Consider the following 22,606-nt stretch of genomic DNA (forward strand, 5'->3'; position numbering starts at 1 on the left):
TTATTGTAATGGCTCTTCTTTTAAGCATGAAATGCTTTTAGCTCCCTTTGTCGGCGACCTTCGAGAGACTTTGAGCGACAATCCAGAGCCGTCATCCGTGCACTCAAGACTAGAATGGGCGCGAGAACGAAACGAGAAACTGCAACAATAACCGGGCGTCGTTGCGAGAGCAAAACGAGATCATCCGGGCAACAAGGAAAAACTTTGGAAAATGCGGTCTCTGGCTCCCAACCCCTTCTACAGGACCACATTACATACGCTGGTTACTGCCCAAACAAGTTACAAAAAATAATGCTTCTAATTTCTTCCTATTGTTTGTTCCCAATAACACTCAAGCTGTAACTTCTAGTACGCTGAAATTTGATTCGTCATTTCCAATAGCGCCGTTCAAAAGGTAGATACAGTGCATCGTACACTTGACTGTCATCTTTTGGCGCTGAGACAGGGTTTCCTGTGTTCTTTTAAATGCCAGCGGTCCCTGAATTCCGCGGCGCGGGTTTTACGCTGCCCCCTTCGAGAGATGGCGCCACGCTGCGTGATGGTTATTTGGCAGATATCAACGAGGTTGAACTAGCAACGAGGTTGAGTTCAAAACAGGTTCATTTCGGCTCAGTAAGCTTTCAGGCCTGCGTCGCGGCAACAATATGCTTTGCGGGTATCCATCTCATGCTTGCATCTATTCTTGATTACTGGAGAGCCATCATTTTTTTTTCATTCATCACACTGTTAGACAGCATAAGTCAGTTCAGGTATCTGTATATAATTTAGCTTACCACTCACAAGAAACGATGAAGAGCACTAACGCGCCGAAGACAATAATGCGATGATTTGCTTCAAAAACCTAATAAACATGAATACCGCAGGTACCTAAAAAAAATCCTGCGAGTGCTGCGGCAAATACAAATGACATGCGCCCTAACTTCCTCACTCCAGAATTAGTTGACGTCCTCAATATCGTCAGCAGTGTGATACACGGCGATCAGCATCTCTCAGATATCTCCAGTACGACACTTTTGCTCCCTTCGTTGTAGTTAAAATTTCATTGATCTCCCCGCACCACTTAGTTCTCTGCCATCCTCGACTGCTTTTCCGCTTCCTACCCAGCCATTTAATTGCTATGGTAGTCCGATCTGATAGTTACTTACACTACGAATTACATGATCTGCAAAGCTCCACTGCTTCCTATAAATCTCAATTAAAATGCCACCTCTTTGATCTCCAACCAACAATGTCTTTTTCCTTTATCTCCAAACTGTCAAGTTTTGTTCTGTCGTTACTTCTACCGCCCTTGCTACTTTAAAGATTGCTTTCCTCAGAATTTGTGCCACGTAGGTGAGTGCCGGTTGATGGCCGTCTTTGTACATGGTTTTTTCTTCATGCCTACCCAAGAATGAACTTAACTGTTTGTTCATGGATACTTCGAAGCGCTAGGCCTCATGCCTCCGTAATGTTCAGAGCCAAGAAGCAAATGGGAACTATACGTCTGAGCATTTGCTACCGGGGCTTACAATCACGAAGCATGGTCCACGTACGAGGTGACCATTTACAAACTGATATATAGCGGCCTCTACGATAGAAACTATTTACATTTAAGTTAAATTCTGGTGCTTTACGAGCCAATACCAGGACCTGATCTTGAGTCGCCTACAGTTCTCGTTCAACGGGCGCTTTTTTAGATGTTTTCCAAAAATGTAGCCGAACCGTCGCCTTCATTAGCCCCGCCGTTTTAAGAGCACGGTCTCTAAGCTTTTCCATTCGTAACGGTCTTCTTCCTAAACGTCTCATAGCCCTTTTTGGCTGTTTTATCCAGTCTATCGAACACGGCAGAATAATTCTGAAGATTTTGCATTCAGAGTGGCAACACTAGGCCGGTTAGCTCCGGACCTACGTCAGCGCAGTCCGTTTAAACCATCTATCGCCTCGGCTCAGGGCAAGAAGCATCTACGTCTGGTTCACGAAGCCACTGAGCACCTCTGGAGCCTCCAACTTAGACATCTCCGGTATCGTGCTGCCCAAGTCTACCGAAAGGTCATAAGAAGCGTTCAGGTGCCAGAGGGCCTCTGCCTTTCGGAGACGTGCGTCACGCTATTGGTATCTGGTCGAAGTTCGCTCTGGAAACTAAGAGAACCAAAGCACAGCTCGTTTCCGTTGTTTTCCAATTATTCAAGCGACTTCCTGAGGAGTAAGCGTCCAGGCTGAATTCCGAAGGTGTCCACGTCTTGCTACGTTGCAGACTTCTACCGGTGAAGTGCGTAATGTGCTACCTAAATGATCACTATCTGTGTGTTTTACCCGAGAATAAAGAGAGCGGCTTCACTCTGTTTTCGCGCGACTCTTTTAACAGAAAAGTTAACAAAGCTTATTCAGCAGTCTTTAATGACCATAAAGCAGGTTCTTTGCCTACAGTTGAGGCCAGAGCAGAACAACAGCGAGAAACATAGGTTCTAAAAAGTTAAGTAAATCTACTGAAAAAAAAAACGTAAATGATTGTCATTAGATGTATTAACAGTGGAGTCCGTTAGTCGTCCACAAAAAATGGGGGCCGATCCGGCCGGTAGTGCAGAAAGGGTCCAAGCGCAATGACACATACCCCTGTGAACTAGCGAAGGTGAGCCTGGCTAAGTCTAGCTAAGCATGGTTGGGACTACTTAAGCTTAGTCACAAATCGATAGCTAATCGATAGCCAATCAATGCCTAATCGATAATCAATCAATTATCAATAAATTATGGAAAATGCTAGGTATGACTTGGTAGTGCTTAGCCTAGCCCAAATACGTAGCCAATGCCTTGCGATAGCCAATTGATAGCCAATCAATGCTAATGATTAATCGATCAATAATTAATAAATTGCGGCAAATGCTGGGGATAACTTGGTAGTGCTTTATCATCATCATCATCATCATCATCATCATCATCATCAGCCTATATTTTATGTCCACTGCAGGACGAAGGCCTCTCCCTGCGATCTCCAATTACCCCTGTCTTGCGCTAGCGTATTCCAACTTGCGCCTGCAAATTTCCTAACTTCATCATCCAATCTGGTTTTCTGCCAACCTCGACTGCGCTGCCCTTCTCTTGGTATCCATTCTGTAACACTAATGCTCCTACGGTTATCCATCCTACGCATGGTAGTGCTTATCCTAGCCCAAATACGTAGCCAATACCTTGCGATAGCCAATCGATAGCCAATCAATAACTCATCAAAAATCGATAAATAATCAATAAACTCCGGAAAATGCTGGGGATGACTTGGTAGTGCTTAGCCTAGCCGAAAAGCTAGGTCTAGCTAGGGCACCTAGCTAGCATTGCGCCTCCAGTGCAAGCTACTCAAATTTTTTTCTATTCTTTAGAGTCAGGACGCGCAAGGATGACGTTCCTTTAAGGGTTATTTTTTCGAAGAATGGCACGTACCATATCCGATGGTCACGTCATATCCGATTACCAACCTAAGGATTCCGGAAATCCAATTCCTGATTCTTGTTAAAAATTCTAAACAGTTTTTAGATTTTATTAACCCACATGCTAACGAAAGCTTTAAGGCCTTTTCGTTTTTCTATTGTTCCCTGCCACATTAAGAATTGTTACAATATTGAAGAATATACAGACGAATTTGGGGCTGTCAAGTTGAGAAGAAGATGTCTTCGTTGAATGTTTTTTTAATTACTTAGTTTTTACCTATCTTCAACGTTTATTGCCAGGAACAACATTCATCTTTTAAAAAAGAACAGTGGGTGTATAGGCTCCTCTCTGGCTCCGATTTTACGTGATTTGTTTTAGCCAAGATTGACAGTCATATCTCCCTACCCCAAGAGAAACATAATAAGGGTATACAAATGTATAGGTATGTAGATGATTTTATTGTGTTGGTGGATTATACATAGGAGTGCATACAACATGAGAGTGACGAAATCGTATTGATCATTGCAATTGTCTCATTCCCCTCGTATAGACAGTTCAAATACCAATAGATGGAATCATTAGATTTTTCGATGGTAAATTTATGTTCACTGACCACCTAACTTGGTGTTATAAGCCCAGGGCAAAAAAGGCACTTCTCGCCTTCCATTCCACCAATTCTCAGCTAGTTAAAAGGGGAATTGCTAAGATATGCTCTAATAATACACTTAATAAGTCCTGAAGACATTTAGTGGGTGCAAGTTTCAATAAACAAGCTTCAAGGCTACTAAGAGCTCGCTATCCATCCAACTTGATGGTTTGGGTATCAGAAGGGTTACTCCGGCCAGAGCCTCCTCTACTACTCTTTCAAATGCCAATCACGTCGCCCACCTTTCAATTGGCAGCCCTCTGCCGCTGTGTTTCACGCGCTGCCCACCAGAGGCGCCAGCAGCTGCTATAGACTATAGAAGAGCGTAATGAGGCATCTAGGGCTCATCGAGAAGCCAAAAAGTTGGGATTACAAGAAGAAGAGGTGCTCCTTAGATAGAATACATACAGAGAAAAGAAAAGGGTTGCGAGTGAGCTCGTGCAAGAGAAAATTAAATGCGCAAGTGAACGTTGGGTGCATAACATTCACCAAAGAGACAAAGGCGCTCCAAAAAGATTCTGGCACCATATATAAGCACTCGGAGCTCCAACTAAAAACTCGCAAACGGCTATAAGGGATGAAGACGGTAACATCTACGAAGGAGACGATGCGCTGTGGTACATCACAGACGTTATTTGGGATAACTTCTGCACGAGAAAAGCATAGTTCAGACAACAGGTCCAGCAACAGCAGAGAGGCCAGAGAGACCAAAATTTAGTAAAGAAAGCTTTTATTGGAAAAAACCAGCAGAAAATGGCCCTAACAACACGGCAACAAGACCCGATGAAATCCCAATACAGCTAATCAAAAACCTCGGTCCAAAGAGCAAGGCACTGCTGACTAATGCCATAGAGCAAGTGATTAGAACAAAGAAAATTCCCGTTGGAAAGCGTGAAAGCAAGATGAATCTCATCTACAAAGGCAAAGGAGATAAGGAAAAGACGAGCTCGTACAGGCCAGTTACAGTAACGTCGGTGATATATAAATGGCAATGCAAGCCATAAAATTAGAACTGTCGAAGTGGGTGGAGAAAAACGATGTATTGGGGGAACTACAGAATGGGTTCAGGCCAGGCAGACGCTTAGAAGACAATATGTTTGTACTAACTGAGCGCATAGAGATTTCAGTAGCTCAGAAAAGGCCTTTATGGATAGCATTTATAGATATTAAAGGAGCTTATGACAACGTAGACAGGGAATTGTTGTGGGATATTCTTCAATACGAAGGCATAGATGACGATTTCGTGGAGCTGCTGAGGGAGATATATAGAGACAACCAAGTACAAGTGGTATGGAAAGGTCGAAAAGGAAATAAAATGGTGGGAATTCATCGTTGTTCACGCTTTACGTCAAAGGTATAGAAAGACGACTGGTAAACAGCGAATTACGTTTGCTCAAGCAACTAAAGCAACTACCAAGATAATCTGAAAATAAAGGGGAAGCGGAATGCAGAAATAATGCAACACAGAACACTGTGGGGCCACAATAAGTATGAGGTGGTGCGTGGAATCTGCAAAGGAGTAATGGTGCCAGCGCTAACATTCGCCATTGCCATTATATGCTTAAAATCAGATATCTTGTCGGGTTTGGAAGTTAACCAAAAATCAGTAGACCGGTTGGCTTTGGGAGCCCACGGTAATACCACAAATGAGGCAGTGCAGGGTGACATGGGTTGGGCCTCTTTTGAAGTCAGAGAAGCACCGAGCAAAATTAGTTTTGAAGAAAGGCTCAGGAACATGGATGAAAATAAATGGGCGGCTAAAGTGCACAAGTATCTCTACATGAAAAGCGTGGACACAATGGAGGAAGAGGTCAAGGAAGTTGGCAACCAAGTACAGGATGATCGAAACTGTAAATAGACAACCAGGAGTCATCAGAAAGAAAGTGAGACAAATAGAGACCGTGAATTGGATGCAAATAATGGAAACAAAAAGGACAATGGAGATTTACAAGAATGAGAAGAAAGAAATTAGAGGGGAAAATCTGTACGATAACACAAAGGGCAGTGCCTTGCTATTTGAGGCTCGAGCCGGTTGTCTAAAGACCAAAACATACCGGAACAAATATTCGGAACTAGATGAGGCATGTGTATGCTGCAGTAAAGATCCAGAGACAACTAAGCACATCCTAATGGAATGCGACGGGATCCACCCAGCGAGAACCGTGGGTAACGTGCACCTCCCAGAAGCGCTCGGGTTTAAAGTGGAAGGAAACATCAACAGATCAGCCGCAGAGATAAGCAAGAGACGAACAGAGTACTGGTGGGAAAAAAGCAAGGGAAAAGGTGGATGCGACCTGATCTCTTAAAATCATAGGTAGCGGTACAAGGTAAATTTTTGACAAAGACCAATAATGAGAGGTATACAAAAATGCTAGATAAAGAACATGTATAGTACACCTGATTAAACCAAGCAGGCTAGGTGACTACTTGTCGCCACCCGGTTTCAAAGGGGATGCCAATAAATCATCATCATCATCATCACCACCCACTCGTTCTCAAGGGCATAAAGTTTCAAACGCATTGCGTCCGTTCATTTCACTGGCTCCATGTTTCCGCGGTAAACTGAAGAACTATTTCACAGCTTACATCACAAGAGGCAACGTTAAAGGCTCCATGGCCCAATTGGGAGGTACTCCCAATTACGCGATTGAACTTTGAAAGTTAATATATTGAAACATTGTATACATACCGTACAACTGCAGCGAACTTGGAATGACCTAAATAAAAGACTAGAAACGGCAAGAAATATTCACACGGACACACAATAAAAAATGGTATGAGTTTATTTGCATGCTACCATGCTGTATACATACTACCATGCGGTATGAGGTAAAATACATGCTACCATAAAAAATAATAATCCCGAAAATGTTTCAATGTTTAAAGAATATTTTGTGCATGTTTATAATACCGGTGGCATGTTGCCGCATGAGTTAATTTTGGGTTAATTTTGACCGCCTGGGGTTTTATACTGTGCACTGGGAGCCCAGTACAAGAGAGTTTCAGCATTTCTCACCCATCGGAAAGCGGCCTCCATGGCCGGGATTTGATACACCAACCTCATGCTTAGCAACGCAGTGCCATAACAACTAAGCAACTATGGCGGATTAGAAACTAATTCAGCAGCGAGCGAGAAGATGTATAATAGAGCTTAACCAGCAGTGTAGTAGTTTTATGGGGAAGAGGAATGCCGCTGATGAGCACACCGCTTCACTGAGCCACCAGTTAGTTATGCAAAGTGTGCCATCGTGTACTGCCGGAGGGAAAGTTGCATTATTGCAGATGAATTGCGGCAAAACATATGTGGCGTGGCGCTTTATTTTTCAGGAAAATTATCTTTCCGCAACGGTGATATAACTATGTGCACCGCTGAGATACTTTCTGGCTCATTGTGTAGGCTGGTACAGGAGAAGAAGAAAGAACTCTCCTTCTTAAACGGCTAACGTAGTCTCCAACTGCTCTCTAATCATCACGAGGCTTCGTTTGTGGTTCAAGACGGACGATAGCGCAAGGTTGAAACCAATAAAAAAATATGAGGAGGCAAAGAGAGCGTCAACCTCGCGACTAATTTTATTCTAGAAAGCATGCAATATAGTACTGCATTATACGAGGGACTTAATTTACAAATCTTGCGGCTGGTTGCAGCCGGTATCTCTTATCCGGTCTTATAATCAGTGCCTTTGAGATACCTCTGACAACCTTTGAGATACCTCTGAGATTTGGTAGACTGTATATAGTCAAAGACGACGCTGCACTAATGACCGTTTAAGGTCAGTAGTGCTCCGCGTTGATTTTGAACAAGCCTCCTGAGGAGGGGGGCCCGAAATGGTACATCCAATTTTACATTCCGTTTTAACAGTGGACCTGTTTAGGGCCGAGGTTGAACCGTGCCGAGCGTTGATCAGCGCGCGCCAGCCACACCTGGTCGGAGAGTGGTGAGGATGAGACACGGAGAGTGCGCGCCGAGTGACAGGAGCACAGTCGGCGCAGAGCATTCCGACGTTCGGAGACAAGTATGATGACGACGAAGAAGCAACTGTCTCCGGAAGCAGAAGCGGCGCGGCAGGAAAGACGACGGAAAGGTACTCGAGCATAGGCCCAACGACGACGTGCCGACCCATAGTTCCGAGCAAGGGAAGCCGAGGCTAAGCGATGGCGAAGATCCGAAGACCCCGAGTTTCGAGTGAGGGAGGCGGCGTCGCAGCAACGGTATGACGAGACTCATCGGGAAGAGAAACGTTTGGCTTCCCAGCAACGAAGCGCATCCGACCCTGGCTCTGCGACTACTGGAAAATTTCCACCGCAGAGGGAAAGAGGCTACAGCCGGAGCCGACGGGCGGTTTAGGCATGAGTTCCTTAACGTTGAATTTGGCCACAGCTTTAAAGTTTATGACCGGCTGTGGTTTAACACGAATTTGTGCAAGCTAAGCGGCGTGTGAAATTAAGATCAGCGAGCTAATGGTATCGAGGTTCTAGACAAGGCATTTCCCGGAGTGGGAGATGTAGCCGAGGTGGACGTGTGCAGGACTGGTAAAGAAGCTTTGCTCAGTGGCAAGCCACCGCCATTGAGTGTGACGAATGGCTACCGATACCCACCAATACCACCGCATCTACCGAAGTTCAACGACGTGGAAGAACGACTGATTGCACCTCGCCTCCCCTTCATAAGCATTAGAAGATTGACTCATGGCAATGAACAATACGGGATAGGAGGCCAGGTCGTGAATGTGACCATCGACGTGCAAGTGACAGTCCTGCACGTGCAAGCCTTGCACGTGCACAGTCTTGCACAGCTCGTTCATCGTATACTTGGGCAGACGACTTGAACTCTGCCCTTCACGCGTTTACGTAAATTACAGTAGGCAAACTAGTGCACTATAAATGCACAGATTCTTGTATCTGCCCGGTTATATTTTCCGCGTTTGAAGATGTGATATCTTTTGTTACGTTCTGGTACCTGTATTGTTGGCAACGACAGCGCCGATGAAGCTGCTCGCCTGGCTCATCAAAAAAGTTGTCGCAGTTTCGCCTGAAAGGCGAAGCATCAATTGCGATAGCAAACTTGTAGAGAGCTATACGGAGTAATGATATTAGCTTTATCAGCTGTATAAACTTGGACATGCAGCAGCATCGGCAACACGCAGAACTGTTGTCGACGCCATCGGCGTTTTGCCCGCGTTCGCTCAAAATGCGTGCGGCGTTGGTGACTGTTGCCCGAGCCTTTGATATAAATAGGCGCTTCGTGCCGCAGCTAAACGTCGCCTCCCTTCCCACCCCCTCCCCCACGGCCTCTCGCGCGTCGGAAGAAGGCGCGTTTGCTCTACATATATGGTGATTGTAAATGAGAAAAGAGACGCCTACTTCTGCAGCCCTTAAGCGAGCACGGCGCAGAACGCGCGTTTGTTCTCCGCCGTGCGTTCACTCCCCGTGAAAGACGCGCCCCTCGCGCCCTTTCACTCGCACATACAGCGTTCGGCGCGCGGCGACAATTTCTTCTCCAAATGACGTCATACGGAACCTCACGGCGACGGCGACGGCGACGGCAGAAATCTGCTTTTGAGTGTCCATATAATTGCTATCGCAATAAAACATCAGCGAGTGCCTATACCACTCTCAAGGACGGACTCTGCGCGGCAACTTCAATCACTTGCTCGCCACATTACACTTCTAAGGTGGAATTCACCAGGTTTCAGCAACTCACGCCTGCATTCTCTCGACCCTAAATTGCGACTTCGCCTGCCACCTGGACTCGCACGTAGCGAAGCAACTTTACTGTGTCGCATGTGGTTGGGCGTCGCGTTTACAAATTCCTATTCATACCTAATAGGAATGGCTAACAGTGCGGCATGCAATTCGTGCGGGTGCGATGAGACGCTAGAGCACCTTCTGTGTCATTGCCCAGCTTTTGACGCCCAACGACGGATTATTCAAGCTCAACTCAGCATGTTAGATAGCAGAGTGCTGTCAGAGGAAAAGATTCTGGGACAATTGCCTACGCATTCTTGCATGCGAAAGGCCACAAAAGCTCTTCTTCACTTCTTGAAGGGCACTGAACTATGTGAACGCTTGTGACAGTGGACCTTCCTCTGCGACTAACTGTGTGAGTGACTGACTCTTTATGATTATTTATATTCTTGCTCCTTATCTATTCTTCCCCCTTCCTTCTCCCCAAGCGTAGGGTAGCCAAACGGGCACGTCCTTGGTTAACCTCCCTACCTTTCCCTTCTCGTTTCTCTCTCTCTGGTACCTGTATCGAACGCGGTAATGTTTAAGTTAGGACATAGCGTGATTCATGTTTTTATATTTCTGTTTCTGTAGCTTAACACAAAAATTAGGATGACAAGTTGTAAAACCATCTTTTGTTCTTCAGTGAAGTCTCCGACACTCAAGCAACCGCAATACCTTTGTATTTTTTATATTTGTGCAAGCGTTGGACTAGAAACGCGCTGAGTTCGGCGGGTTTTACGTGTCGGAACCAGGACTTGATTATGAGGCACGCCGTAGTGGAGGCACTCTGTATATTAGTTTGAACCACGAGGGGATCTTTAACGTGCCCCTAATGCACGGGAAACGGGCATTTTTGCATATTCGTGCCCATCGAAATGCCGCCGCCACGGCCGGAATTTATTTGATCCCACGACCTCCTGCTTAGCAGGGCAACACCATAGTTGCTAAGCCACCACGGCGGGCGGAAACACGCTGACCACCAGCGTGTTTTGGTACACGTGAATGCAGCATGCGTGTTTCATATTTGAAACGTAAGTCGAAGTAATATCAGGTAGAAAAATCGGGTGCCAAAAAGCCGGAGAATAGGTTGGTCGGTAAACAAGATGAAATCTTTCAGTGCAAACTCTTGGGCTCAAACTACAGTGCCGTAATAACGAAGCTGGTATTGCACTAGCGGTGGTTTTCGCACACATAAATATGACTCATGGCGCGGGCCCAGTATTTCGAGAATCTAGGATGCGCACCGCGTACATCGGATAACGATGGCAGTGTTTCGCTAACTGCGACACTGACGAAGTAAAAACATATAACGCCAACAAGCAGGCGAAAAGAGCAAAAACAAAACACATCACTAAGAGAATGCTCCTTGCATTATCTTAGTTTGGGGATATTAAAATTACGAAGCCAAAAAAAAATGCAGAGAGTGAGTACTTTCTGAGCTACGCTCTCACGTTCCTTGCGTGCGAAAACAGCGTGTATCATTCGCCATTAACGCGCGGCCAGAAATATGTTGGAAAAATGTGCAGATGTGTGAGCATCGCATTCAATAAGCAAAGAGTGTTTTCTTGCTTTACACCCTTCTCATATTGCTGTATGTGTGGATGAAGCTTTGCCATGGTGTTTATTTGATGTAGTTATGAAGAAAAGGTGACCATTTAGGAAATTTAAGTGTTCTAGTTCAGAAATAAAAATGGTGATAAGATCGTCACTCACGCGTTCGTGCAGATAACCAAGACTCAAATTTTTTTTATGCGCAGACACAATGTTCTTGTCATTTGTTTATGTTTATAGTAGGCCAGCTTTCTTCGAATAAAAAAAATTTGAGAAGCAGCGCACCATTCTTTATCTTTCTGACGTCTTTCACCATCAGTGCAGCAGCAATGGCACGAACCATGACATGTCGCCGCATTTGTAACAAAGGTCATCATGGGTCTAGAAAGGGTTTCAGTAAGATTACTTCAAATTTTGAAATGAACTAGAATGGTTGGTGTCGCAAAAGCAGACTTTAAGCGGTCGATATTATGCAAGGCAATCTGGCTGTAGACAGGGACAAAGGCCGATGGAAATAAACGACCAAAAGTGAAACAATTCAGGGCTGACGACAACCCTTTTTGGTGATCATGTTTAGCTTCCTGATGTAGACTCAGATATGCCAGGCCTTTACCGAAACACTCACGGTTGAAAGGCGATTCAATGATGCCTCGAGAAAGCAAATCATCTATGTCCGTTTGAATCCCGTGTCGCTCATGCCAAGCGCACGGGTTTTACAGCCCGTGAACCGAGCGGGCCTCACCAGAGTCACTATGCTTTTAGGATGCGGCTGTGACCGTAGAGTTTCCTAACAATATAACCTCGAGTGAAACCTCGTCTGTGCGAGTTTCCTAACGAGCGCTGTGCCACCTTGGGATGTGGGTGTGCGAGGTTCGAACGTGGCTTGACCTAAAACGCAGTCATATATGCGCAGATAACGCATTAATGGAAAACATCTTTGTAAAATACTTCACTCACTCTTACTGTATTTTTACTACCATAGTTTACTGCTACAGTTTACTCAAATATTGTGCATAAGTGAGCTTAGAAAAGTAAATACATGTGACAAACTCCCCCACAGCGAGCGCGGACCTTGTCGTCTCTTCTCCAACTTTAGCGGCCCACCGGGAATTCTTACATTTTGTGTCATTGTACATTCAAGCTCAAGGCGTCATGAGTGATTAATAGTTTTGTCATAATTATGAATTGCCATTGCGACAGATGGAACGATGCTATCCAGGCGCCTCGTCAGCGAGGCCCACATCTCCGAGAAAAGTGTCAATTCGAAGCCACTACATCCCGTCATTCCTATGCATACAACAGTGGCGCAGCGCCAGTTTCCCCACTAACCCATACAAAAATCCTTCCTTACTTTCTTTAGAACTCTTATCAACTTTCTATCAACTTTAGTAACATCCTATGTACTTTTACTTTCTATTAACACATGTTACAAGAAAGTTGGTAGGATCTCTTTTTACTTCGGTTTGAAGAAGGTTTGTTTAAAGAAAGTTTAAAGAAAGTTGGTAGGCTCTGTTTTAACTTTCGTTTGTAGGAAGTTTCTTCAAAGAAAGTTTAAAAAAAAAGTTGGTATGCTCTGTTTTCATTTTCGTTTGAAGAAAGCTTGTTTAAAGCAACATTAAAGAAAGTTGATAGGCTCCGTTATTGTTTTCGCTTGAAGCAAGTTCGTTTGAAGAAAGTTTAAAGAAAGTTGGTAGGCTCTGTCTTTACTTTTGTGCGAAGAAAATTATAACAATGGTATTTATTTCATTCATTTGCTCATTTAACACTGCAATAAAGAAGCATAACATGCAATATCGGTAATACAATAATTAGTACGAATAACCTGAGTGCCATACTGATAATTGCTTCCTGCAGTTTAAGAGAAAGCGAGGAGACAGAATAATTTTTGCTATTACGCGTGCATATATAATCAGCAGTAGCTCAGGTAAAATATATTTGCCTGCCCCAGTGAAATTGTATATTACGTTTCTTTCTATTTCAAAAAAAAAAAGAGCTACACATTGGTACTCGAACCCGGGACTTCTGCGTGTGAGGCAGAGACGCTACCACCGCTCCACGCATTAGATCAGCTTTTGCAGGACCAATGCATTAACAAGACTTTTTGACATGTCGTAAGGCTGTTGATTTTCCTTCACGGCGCTTACCCTTTTTTTTTCGGAATTAGGCTTCTTAAGAAACCTTTCCTTTACTCTTTTATGGAAACTATACACAAAACTTGGCTTTCTCGCAAATGCAATACCTGCGGTGGCTGTTAAAAGAGCCTTTCTTTTCAAAACTGCGGGTGATCGCTGTGTTGATATATTGACGGAATCCGTACCGCAGCACGGATTCCGTAAATGCTTGCTTGGGCGTACAAGTGAATAATTTACGATTGTCAGTTGGCTGAGTAGCCAGTTGTGTACCTGGCATGGCCGTATCTGTTTGTTTACGTGTGCGTGCAAGCAGTACGCCTGTTGCACTTCAGCCGAAGCTCCAGCTGTTGTAGCACGCCAGCCATCGCCACGTTTTGTCACCTTTATTCCTTACGCTAAGCGGAAATATGGTTTCGTCAATTCAAGATGAGGGCACATATTGTCGAAAGCACTACACTTGGACCATAATTAACGTGTATATGGGCGGTGATCACGAATGTGTGCTCAGTAAGTGTCATATTAGCCCGTAGGCCGTCCGCCATTGCAAGCAGACGGAGCCGCACAGACGGCGCGTGGATTGGCTCATGCTTCAGCTACGACTTCCCCTGAGGGACAAATGCAAATCTCGAAGGCCATGCTCCTAAAGCGACGCGAATCGGGGAGGCAAGTTTCCCTTCGTTAACCGCAGAGTGGCGCTGCTGCAGTGTTTTGTTGCCAATAAATCCAATCCAATCCAAGCAGCTGTAGTGTATGGACCACGTTGGTTGTGCGCGAGTTCGTTGCAGTGAGGCGGTAGTTAAATTTTATATTAGAAGTGCCTAGGGCAAAATGTGCTCCTAATCGTATGCATTAACCATCGCACAACCTCTGGACTCGTGAAACGCCGTGTGTTCGCCGTGTGTTTCGTGCGATGCGCCAGTGTCAACAGCGCCCGTCCGAGCTGCCTTTGTTCCCGCCTGCCCGCGCTCTCTCGTGAAGAGCCTGGTACTGGGGCTTCGAATCACGGTGTATGGAAGAATTTGTTGAAGGTTGTGCTTTCGTGGTGCTGTATTTCATCGGCAGTTCTACAGTGTTTGCGCCGGAAAGAGAGTTGGTGCCACGGTACCTGCGAGACGAAGGAGCGTTTGCTGACTACGTCTTGAAAGGTAAGCAAGTTGGGCGCTTGTGCGCGTTGTTGTAGCTTATGGTTCATGTAATGAGCTTTGTGTAAGTAGAGCAGAGCGCATTCTGAGCGTAAGTTATCCATGTTTCTGTGCACATTTATTAAGCGATTTCACGAAAGTTTCCGTTGATGTGATCGCGTACTTGCATTTCCCTGTGAACTGTGCTACCCCGTCTGATTGCTACGACCGAATGGGAACACGATTATGGAAACACTGAAAGTTACTTTTTGTTGGGTAGTTTCCCGGCAGAAAATTATTCCTTATATAGGCATTTCCGCGAGTACACTGCATGTGTGTATACGTCAATGTGTCATGGTCTTCACGCGTTGGCACAGGATTGCTATGCTTGACGCTTGCGCAGATATTAGCTTGTATGAAGATTTTTTTTGTATACAGTTCAGTTTGAAGGCCCGCGTCGCAAGAACCTGTCTGTATTCGTGTTCTATATTGCAGGGCAGATATACGCCGATATTGCAGTAACGAGGTTTCTTTTTAATAGAGACATCTCAATCAGACGCTGGCTTTTACTATATATACATATTCATCAAAAGAACAGTATGTCAGCTCTTCCAGTCATAGGTAATGTAATGACTGTGCGTTGCAGTAATAAAGTAAGGGCTGTGATTTCGTAGCTATACTTTGCGCTCGATCCTATGTCACTCTTACCACCCACCGTGAAAGGCCGGGTATTCCAGTTCATAACACGGACGGAGCGTCGGTCAAACCACTGACGAAGATCGAGAAGGAATACCATCGCTATACAAACACAGCCTTTTCATGTGCTCAATAATTTTTTCATAATCCAATGCTCTTTTGTTTTACTACATATTTGAGTTTCGGTGATGATTTTCCTGGTAGTCATGTTTCCTGTATTCCCGCCTGGAATCTGACTTGTTACAAGATAGCCATGTAACCTCCTGAGATATAATGATGAGACATTTGTACGAGACGCAGAATAATGTAGCTGCTTGTGTGTGGCTCTTTTTGCAATTCCACATTACACTGATATGACAGGTTTCCAGATTCACATGGCAATAAATTATTCATTTCTTGCAGTTGAAGGCTATGCGGATTCCGGAGGCATCCCGCAGGAACCTGCAGCACTGCCGCAAGCTGGAGAGCACCACGATAACGCACCTGATGTGCATGCTTTCACAAACGTGCGTACAAAACTGTCACTACATTGTGCGTTGTAGAATATGTTTGTGTAATGTGCAATCATTTTACTGTGTGTGCCATTTTCATGATTTCTAGTAGCAGACCACTTGCATTTTGCTTTTGGTCATCTGGAGTGCCCTCAGTTGAATGAACTTACCTAAACTAGCCTCCTCCGAGTTAAATATGACTCTGACTTGAGTAACTATGCATGATATACTCTGTACAGACTGTATATTAATCTAGTCAGATTGCCTATTAAGATAATCATTGAGTAGCATGAGGTCTCGAGATGTGTATCTTTTTGTCATTTTTAATATGGGGGGGGGGGCAGTCTTGTGAAGCTCACTTCTCACACTGTTGCCTGTGCGCCTATATTGTTCCCTCTAATCGGTCACACTTATGTATTGCATACCGTATTTCATCTCCTAAAATTAACATACAAACAGCACAATGTTATTCTTTATTAGGTAGCTGCTGAATCCCTAGTCACATTATCAGAAGGTCATTCCTCAAGCATATAACAGACCATTAAACTTTGAATGTGACAAGTTCAATATGCATCCCAAGTGCAGGTTGGCATAATGCTGGAAGCTGGTCTCCTTTGTATATTAGAGAAACTTGAGGTGGTAACGCAAACTGCTAAATCATAACAATCTGCCCAGTGTAGTAGTTGCAAGCCACCACGACAGTGCAGCTGAATGCTGAGCGTTCACCGTTACATTGGCGCTTGTTTTTCTGCAGCAGTAGTTGCAACCACGACAGTGCAGCTGAACGCTGAGCGTTCACCGTTACATTGGCACCTTTTTTTTTCTGCGTGCAGTAGCAAGCCACGACAGTGCAGCTGAACGGCATTGGCATTTTTTTTCTGCGTGTCTCTGCCTTTCTCCAGTTGACGTTGGACAAAGCGTGTTCTTTGCTGTCACTTATCTGAAATGCAAACAATCCTTTTTACCTTGTCTTGCTTATTACTTGTCAGCTGCCTAATACACAAGCTTCCGGTGACATGGTAACAGTGCTGACTACTGCCCAAAACTGATGTGTGCATCTGTGGTTTGTGGTATCAAATGCTCACTATCTCAGATTTACTGAGATGTCACAAGGAAGCTTGCTTCATGCTCAAGCTCCCCTGCACTTGGTGGAAATATTGAAGTAGTCACTTTTTAATATAATTTGTTGTGCTTTTAGCAAATTGAGTTTGCAAACTGTGAATAATGCGTACTAGAGGGTTTATAAAAATGTTTTCTACCACCTAAAGACATGATTTAGGCAAAAAGTGCTTTACGCATGTTATCGCATTTATTGAGTTAGGCATATCTTGCTGAAACTGTTCTAAAAACTTTGAATATCTTTTCTGCAACTGATTTACGGCTACATAACTCAAGTGTATGATTCCTAGATGTAACACGTGCATATTCTGTGCAGCAGTACTGTGTCAGCAATGCTTCAGTCACATTTTGGGTGGCGTTCCAATACCCACAAGGACGTCGCCCAAAAAGAAGCTTTGCACCCCGGAGGTGTGGACACCACTCTAAGTATGTGTGGCTAGGCAGTCAGTTGAAATCTTCGTTTTGATTGTGGGTCATTTGAAGTCGAATTCTTGTCGATGACTGCTACATGCTGTCTCGTCCAGATACACAATTCATAAGGCTATTCTAACTATTATTGCATTTTTCCTCCTTTATGCTTGCAGCAAGGGGGATATCAAGAACACAGGAGACACCAAGACTACATTATAGTCGCTGCTTGCTTGTGGCTTCTGAGGACATGTATGGAAGTGTTGGAAAATAAATATCAGTGTTTGAAAGGATTGGTGTGTTTCGCTAACAGGTACATACTTTTATATCCCACTCATGCTCAAAGTTACATCAGAACACTACTCCAAAATTTTTGGAAATGCTAGAAAGTGGGTAAATGTCGCCAGGATGTTTCTAGGGCAAGCAACGGAAAGTTGGAAAAAAGTTGCAAGGCTGTTTCTAGGGCGAACAGCAAGAAGTTGGAAAAGAGTTACTAGGATGTTTCTAGATCAAGCAACAGAAAGTTGGAAAAAAGTCACAAGGATGCTTCTAGGGCAAAAAGCAAAAAGTATGAAAATAGTTACTAGGATGCTTCTAGGTCAAGCAACAGGAAGTTTGAAAAAAGTTACAAGGATGTTTTTAAGATGTATTAAGACGGTTAATAAACCCTGCTTTTAACGTTTGAAGGATGTTCATTCATCGTTTAAAGAAAGTTTGTAAATAAAATTTTTATTCAATATCGGTGGCCAATAGTCGACAGGATGTTGGTATGAAGTATTTAGGACGTTTAAAAACGGTTTGAAAACTTTCAATAGACCGTTGGTAGGTTCTAGTAACATTTGTCTAAAAACATTTAATTCAAAGTTACTAGAAATTTTTGTAAGGGAAGTTACGTTCTATTTACCTCCATGGTTCCGACAACTCATGAACATTGCAACTCATGAATATCGCTGAAGGAAGAAAGGAGACGACGTGCTAAAGCTGAACACATAAACGGCCATGCTCGTGATGTCATGGTGACGGTGAATAGCGAAATAAAAAGCGCATATAATCAAAGGTGGTCTTGGGAACAAGATAGAATAAACAGTGTTTCCTGGCGGTAAAAAGTGTAGCGCATACCGAAGTTCAGGAGACGTTTGCAGGTACACCAACATCGTTGTTTGCATCGCACCGACGGAACGCGGTAGTAATGTCAGATTGAGAGAGCACGAGTCGTCTGTGCGTAACAACCCTGAGTCGCACATTGCAACTCACTGCTTGAAATGTGGCCGCACTGCACTGATCCACCAGATTGCCGTTGTAGCAGGGCGTCATAACAGGGCAACATTAAGCGAGACAGTTGCCGCTTGGCACATGCACAAAGAAAATCACAATATGATCAGTCATCTATCAGTGCTACCGCATGGAAAAAAAAAACGCTCTCCTTCTAAATGAATAACCACCACTTCATCACGCGTTATGATAGGTGCTCTGTTTTCTGAATAAATATGAAGAGTTGGCGCTTGTATCCGGCGCATCGTTATCCATCTTCGTTTACTTTCTATGACTCCCCCCCTTCCGCGGCCATTGCACCGGAATAAACCCATACGAGCTTGCTTGAGACGCAGACAGACCTCATGCTGTATTCGATACTTGTACCACATGACTGAGAAGAAAAATGTGACGAGCCATGATCATCACTCCACATGCAAATCCACACTTCAAACTCACAGTTCTGCTGTTATTAGTGCAATCGAGAAAATAAATCTGTTTATCGATTCAATTTTGGGCCGGTTATTCGAAATTGTGAGGTGATCGCCTGTATTCTGCAGAAGCTGAGAAGAGGCAGAAAAAGAGAGCGCGCAGGAGACGGGAATGAAGCAGGAAGTGGGAGTTATTCGACCGAGGCTCGATTTAAAAGCGCCTCCCGACAAGATCGTTTAAGAGGAGCTGAACGCTAACGAAGAGGAAACGCCCCCCCCCCCCCCCCCCCTTTCTTCCGGGAAGGCGGCCGCTTTCAACGAACTACGGCTCGTCTGCCATTCGGAGCCAATTGTCTTCTCCCGCGGCCGCTCGGCGCTGGCCTTCCTCGCTCGGCGGCAAATCTTGTTTGCTTTGGGTCTTTTTGCCGCTCCCGGATCTTTCGCTTCTCGCGGCCGCTAAAAGCGGGGGGCCAAGTCTGAAACCGTAAAGGCGCTTAAATGCGCACAGTCCTGCTGGCCTATGCATGCCGAAGAGGAAATCAATATAGATAAAAGCCTTTAAAATAGAGGGTCGCTAAAAAGTTAGCTCGCGAATTTCTCGCAGGGCCCGAGAACATCGGGACGCACAGTAGCAGCCGCGCGGGCCGGAGCTGAAACTCCCCGACGCTGAATTATTTAGGGCGTTGTTCCGTTGGCACCGTTATTTTCACCCATTAGGCGTAGCTCTTTCAGTCAGATCCTTGCAGAAGCTTGCCGCTAGACAGCTGCCTTGGTGCCCGGTCGTGCTTTCTTTGCTTAGCGCGCCTAATTCCTCGGCGCTGCTCCCTTCTTACCAAGTACGTAGCCTGCTGCTTCTGCGAATTTCCCGTTGCAGCAATTCTCGCCGAAGAAAGAGCAAAGGTGCTCGGGTGCGAAACACCACTGGTGCTTCACTGCTTAGCGTCAGTTAAGCGAACGAGTGGGGGCGCGACCCGATTTGAATTTGATGGTGGCGAGAAGCAACCCCCAGCGGAGTGAGACATTTTATTTGAAGGAAGGCAGAGAAGAGGTTAGCCTGCACTAGTGCGCCCTTTATAACATCCAACTCTTTGCTCAGCGAGGCGGAAAGCGGCGTAAAGGTGTGCTGGGGGATGGCAAAGACATCGAAGAGGGATGCGCAATGCGGAGACCACTGCCGCATTGCATTGATCATCCGATAAGTACACAACCATCATTCAAATAGGGAATTCCGAAAGCAACGTGGTCCCGTACGATGGCCAAATCCAATCATGGGAATGAGGGTTTATGTAGAAAGGCGTCAAGAGGATGCATGATACGTAGGCTTCTCATGCGCAATCAGCATGGTCGCCATGAACGGGCATCACAGTTTTCAAAAGGAATGCCATAAGCAACTCCAGTACGGCGAGCACTAGCAAGGTGCGTTTAGCGGGGCTTTGAAAATCTTAGAAACTTCAGAAATTATTGCAAGTCATGTGGAGTCGATTCGGGATTATGTTTCACCATTTTCTCGATCTATATTGTTGTCATTGAGGGGTCACCTTGTTATTTGCCTAGGATAAGGCCTGCTTTGTCTGCCCAATTATTCGCTTTCTGACATAAATGACCAGAACGATATCGTGGCACGCGCGTTGCCCTAAATACCGGAAAAAATAATTCGATGTCGGTAACAGCCAGATGCAATAAAGATTTGCTCTGCGCTCTCGTCTTGTATAAGAAGAACTAAAAATTATAGTATATAATACATTTAAAAGAACACGAAGTAGTTATCAGTTCAACAGATTAGTCGAGGTAACTAATGAATATGAAACTAAAGTACGTACTGCGAAAGATCAGTACTTCAATCGACTCAGTGCCAGTATGAAAACGAATCCAAAGCTTTTTTGGAAATACGTGAAAGAATGCGGATCTGACTCAACCGCAGTAAACGAGATTGTTCACAATAATCAGGTCTTATCCGATGATAAAGCTAAGGCATCTTGTTTTACTCATTTTTTTCATTCCGTATTTTTACCTAGAACAAGCTTCGAAAAATTACGTGAGAGGACTGAGCCAGTAATGCCATCTGTAGAACTCAGTGTGAATGGTATCGAATCATTGTTACAGAGTATAGATGAAACCAAGGCCCCTGGTCCAGATGGTATTTCTCCCCGCATATTGAAGCGCTGTGCCTGGCCAATCGCATCGTACCTTTATCTCATGTATAGTAAATCTCTTTCTACTGGAGTGTTGCCTGAGGACTGGAAAATGGCACATGTGGTCCCTGTTCATAAGGGTGGTTCAAAAAAAGATGTAAACAATTACAGGCCCATTTCTTTAACATCCATCTGCTGTAAAATATTAGAGCACATTTTGTACAAAGATATAATGAAACATTTACTACAACACAAATTACTAATTGATTATCAACATGGTTTTCGCAAGGGACTGTCCTGCACAACACAATTGATTGAGTTCTATCATGACTTAGTGTCTGAGGTGGATGATAATGGGCAAATAAACTGCATTTTTTTATACTTTAGAAAGGCGTTCGACACGGTTTGCCACCCCCATTGCTCATTTACAAACTTCACAGGGCAAATGTTGATCAGGAAGTCTGCAACTGGATCGCCAATTACTTGTCGCAGCGTCGACAATGTGTCGTACTGAACGGTACTACTTCTCCTTGGGTCGAGGTCACATCAGGTGTTATTCAGGGTTCCGTTTTAGGGCCACTTTTATTTTTAGTTTATATTAATGATATTGCTGCCGGGATATCTTCACGTTTGCGTTTGTTTGCCAACGACTGCGTCGTGTACAGAAAAATAACAAGCGAACGAGACTCTATTGATTTGCAGACTGACCCTACTAAAATTGTATCATGGTGTGAGAAGTGGAAAATGCAACTAAATGCGAAAAAATGTGTTCATGTGTCTTTCACGAAAAAAAAGAAAAAAATTGAAACCTGTTATTTTTTGAATAGTGATATTATCAACCAGCAATTTATATATAAATATTTGGGTGTGACGTTTTCGTGTGATTGTTCCTGGAATGAGCATGTGAATAATGTAGTTTCAAAAGCTGCCAGAGCGCTAAACTTTATTCAACGTAATCTCAAATCCTCACCATTTATACTAAAAAACACTGCTTATATTTCTTTTGTTTGTCCTATCTTGGAGTATGCGTGTTGTGTTTGGGACCCTCGCCAGAAAACCTTGATTGACAAAATCGAGAGATTACAGAATAGAGCGGCAAGGTTCGTTCTGGGGCGGTACAGGCGAGGGGAGAGTTGCACTCAAATGAAAAGCGAGCTAGAATGGGAAGCGCTCTCCTCTCGCCGAAGAAAACTGCGTTTGAAATTATTATTCCAAATATATAATAACAAGACCGGAATTAATAAACACTTATCTTAAACCACCGCATTATATATCTAAAAGAACTGATCATGACCTTAAAATTCGAGAATACCGGACTAGAACGAACCTCTATGCTAATTCCTTTTTTGCTCGAACAGTAACAGAGTGGAATCAATTGTCTTGTGACCAAGTGTGCTGTGTTAATGAAGATTTGTTTTTTTTTCCAGTTTTAACCCCCCTGCTTACACGCCTTTGTGCAAAGCGGGGTATCTCTGAATAAATAATAAAGAACGTGGAACTAT

General features: G+C 44.3%; 2 protein-coding genes across 3 annotated transcripts in view; both read left to right on the plus strand.

Annotated features, from left to right (window-relative positions):
• The window catches only part of LOC119454622 (uncharacterized), a 270,464-nt gene that overhangs the window by 101,449 nt on the left and 146,409 nt on the right, over positions 1 to 22,606 (plus strand). The window lies entirely within an intron of this gene.
• On the plus strand, positions 14,202 to 17,580 carry LOC125945241 (uncharacterized). Of its 2 annotated transcripts, XM_049666912.1 has the most exons (4): positions 14,202 to 14,600; positions 15,675 to 15,778; positions 17,202 to 17,308; positions 17,467 to 17,580. In XM_049666912.1, the coding sequence occupies exons 1-4, from the start codon at positions 14,465 to 14,467 to the stop codon at positions 17,510 to 17,512; spliced, it is 393 nt and encodes a 130-aa protein (XP_049522869.1). In that variant the 5' UTR covers positions 14,202 to 14,464; the 3' UTR covers positions 17,513 to 17,580. The 2 variants fall into 2 exon arrangements, 1 of the variants encoding a protein (XP_049522869.1); XR_007466731.1 differs by lacking the exon at positions 17,202 to 17,308.

This window comes from Dermacentor silvarum, chromosome 5, assembly GCF_013339745.2.
Source record: "Dermacentor silvarum isolate Dsil-2018 chromosome 5, BIME_Dsil_1.4, whole genome shotgun sequence".
In the NCBI taxonomy this organism is placed as follows: domain Eukaryota; kingdom Metazoa; phylum Arthropoda; class Arachnida; order Ixodida; family Ixodidae; genus Dermacentor; species Dermacentor silvarum.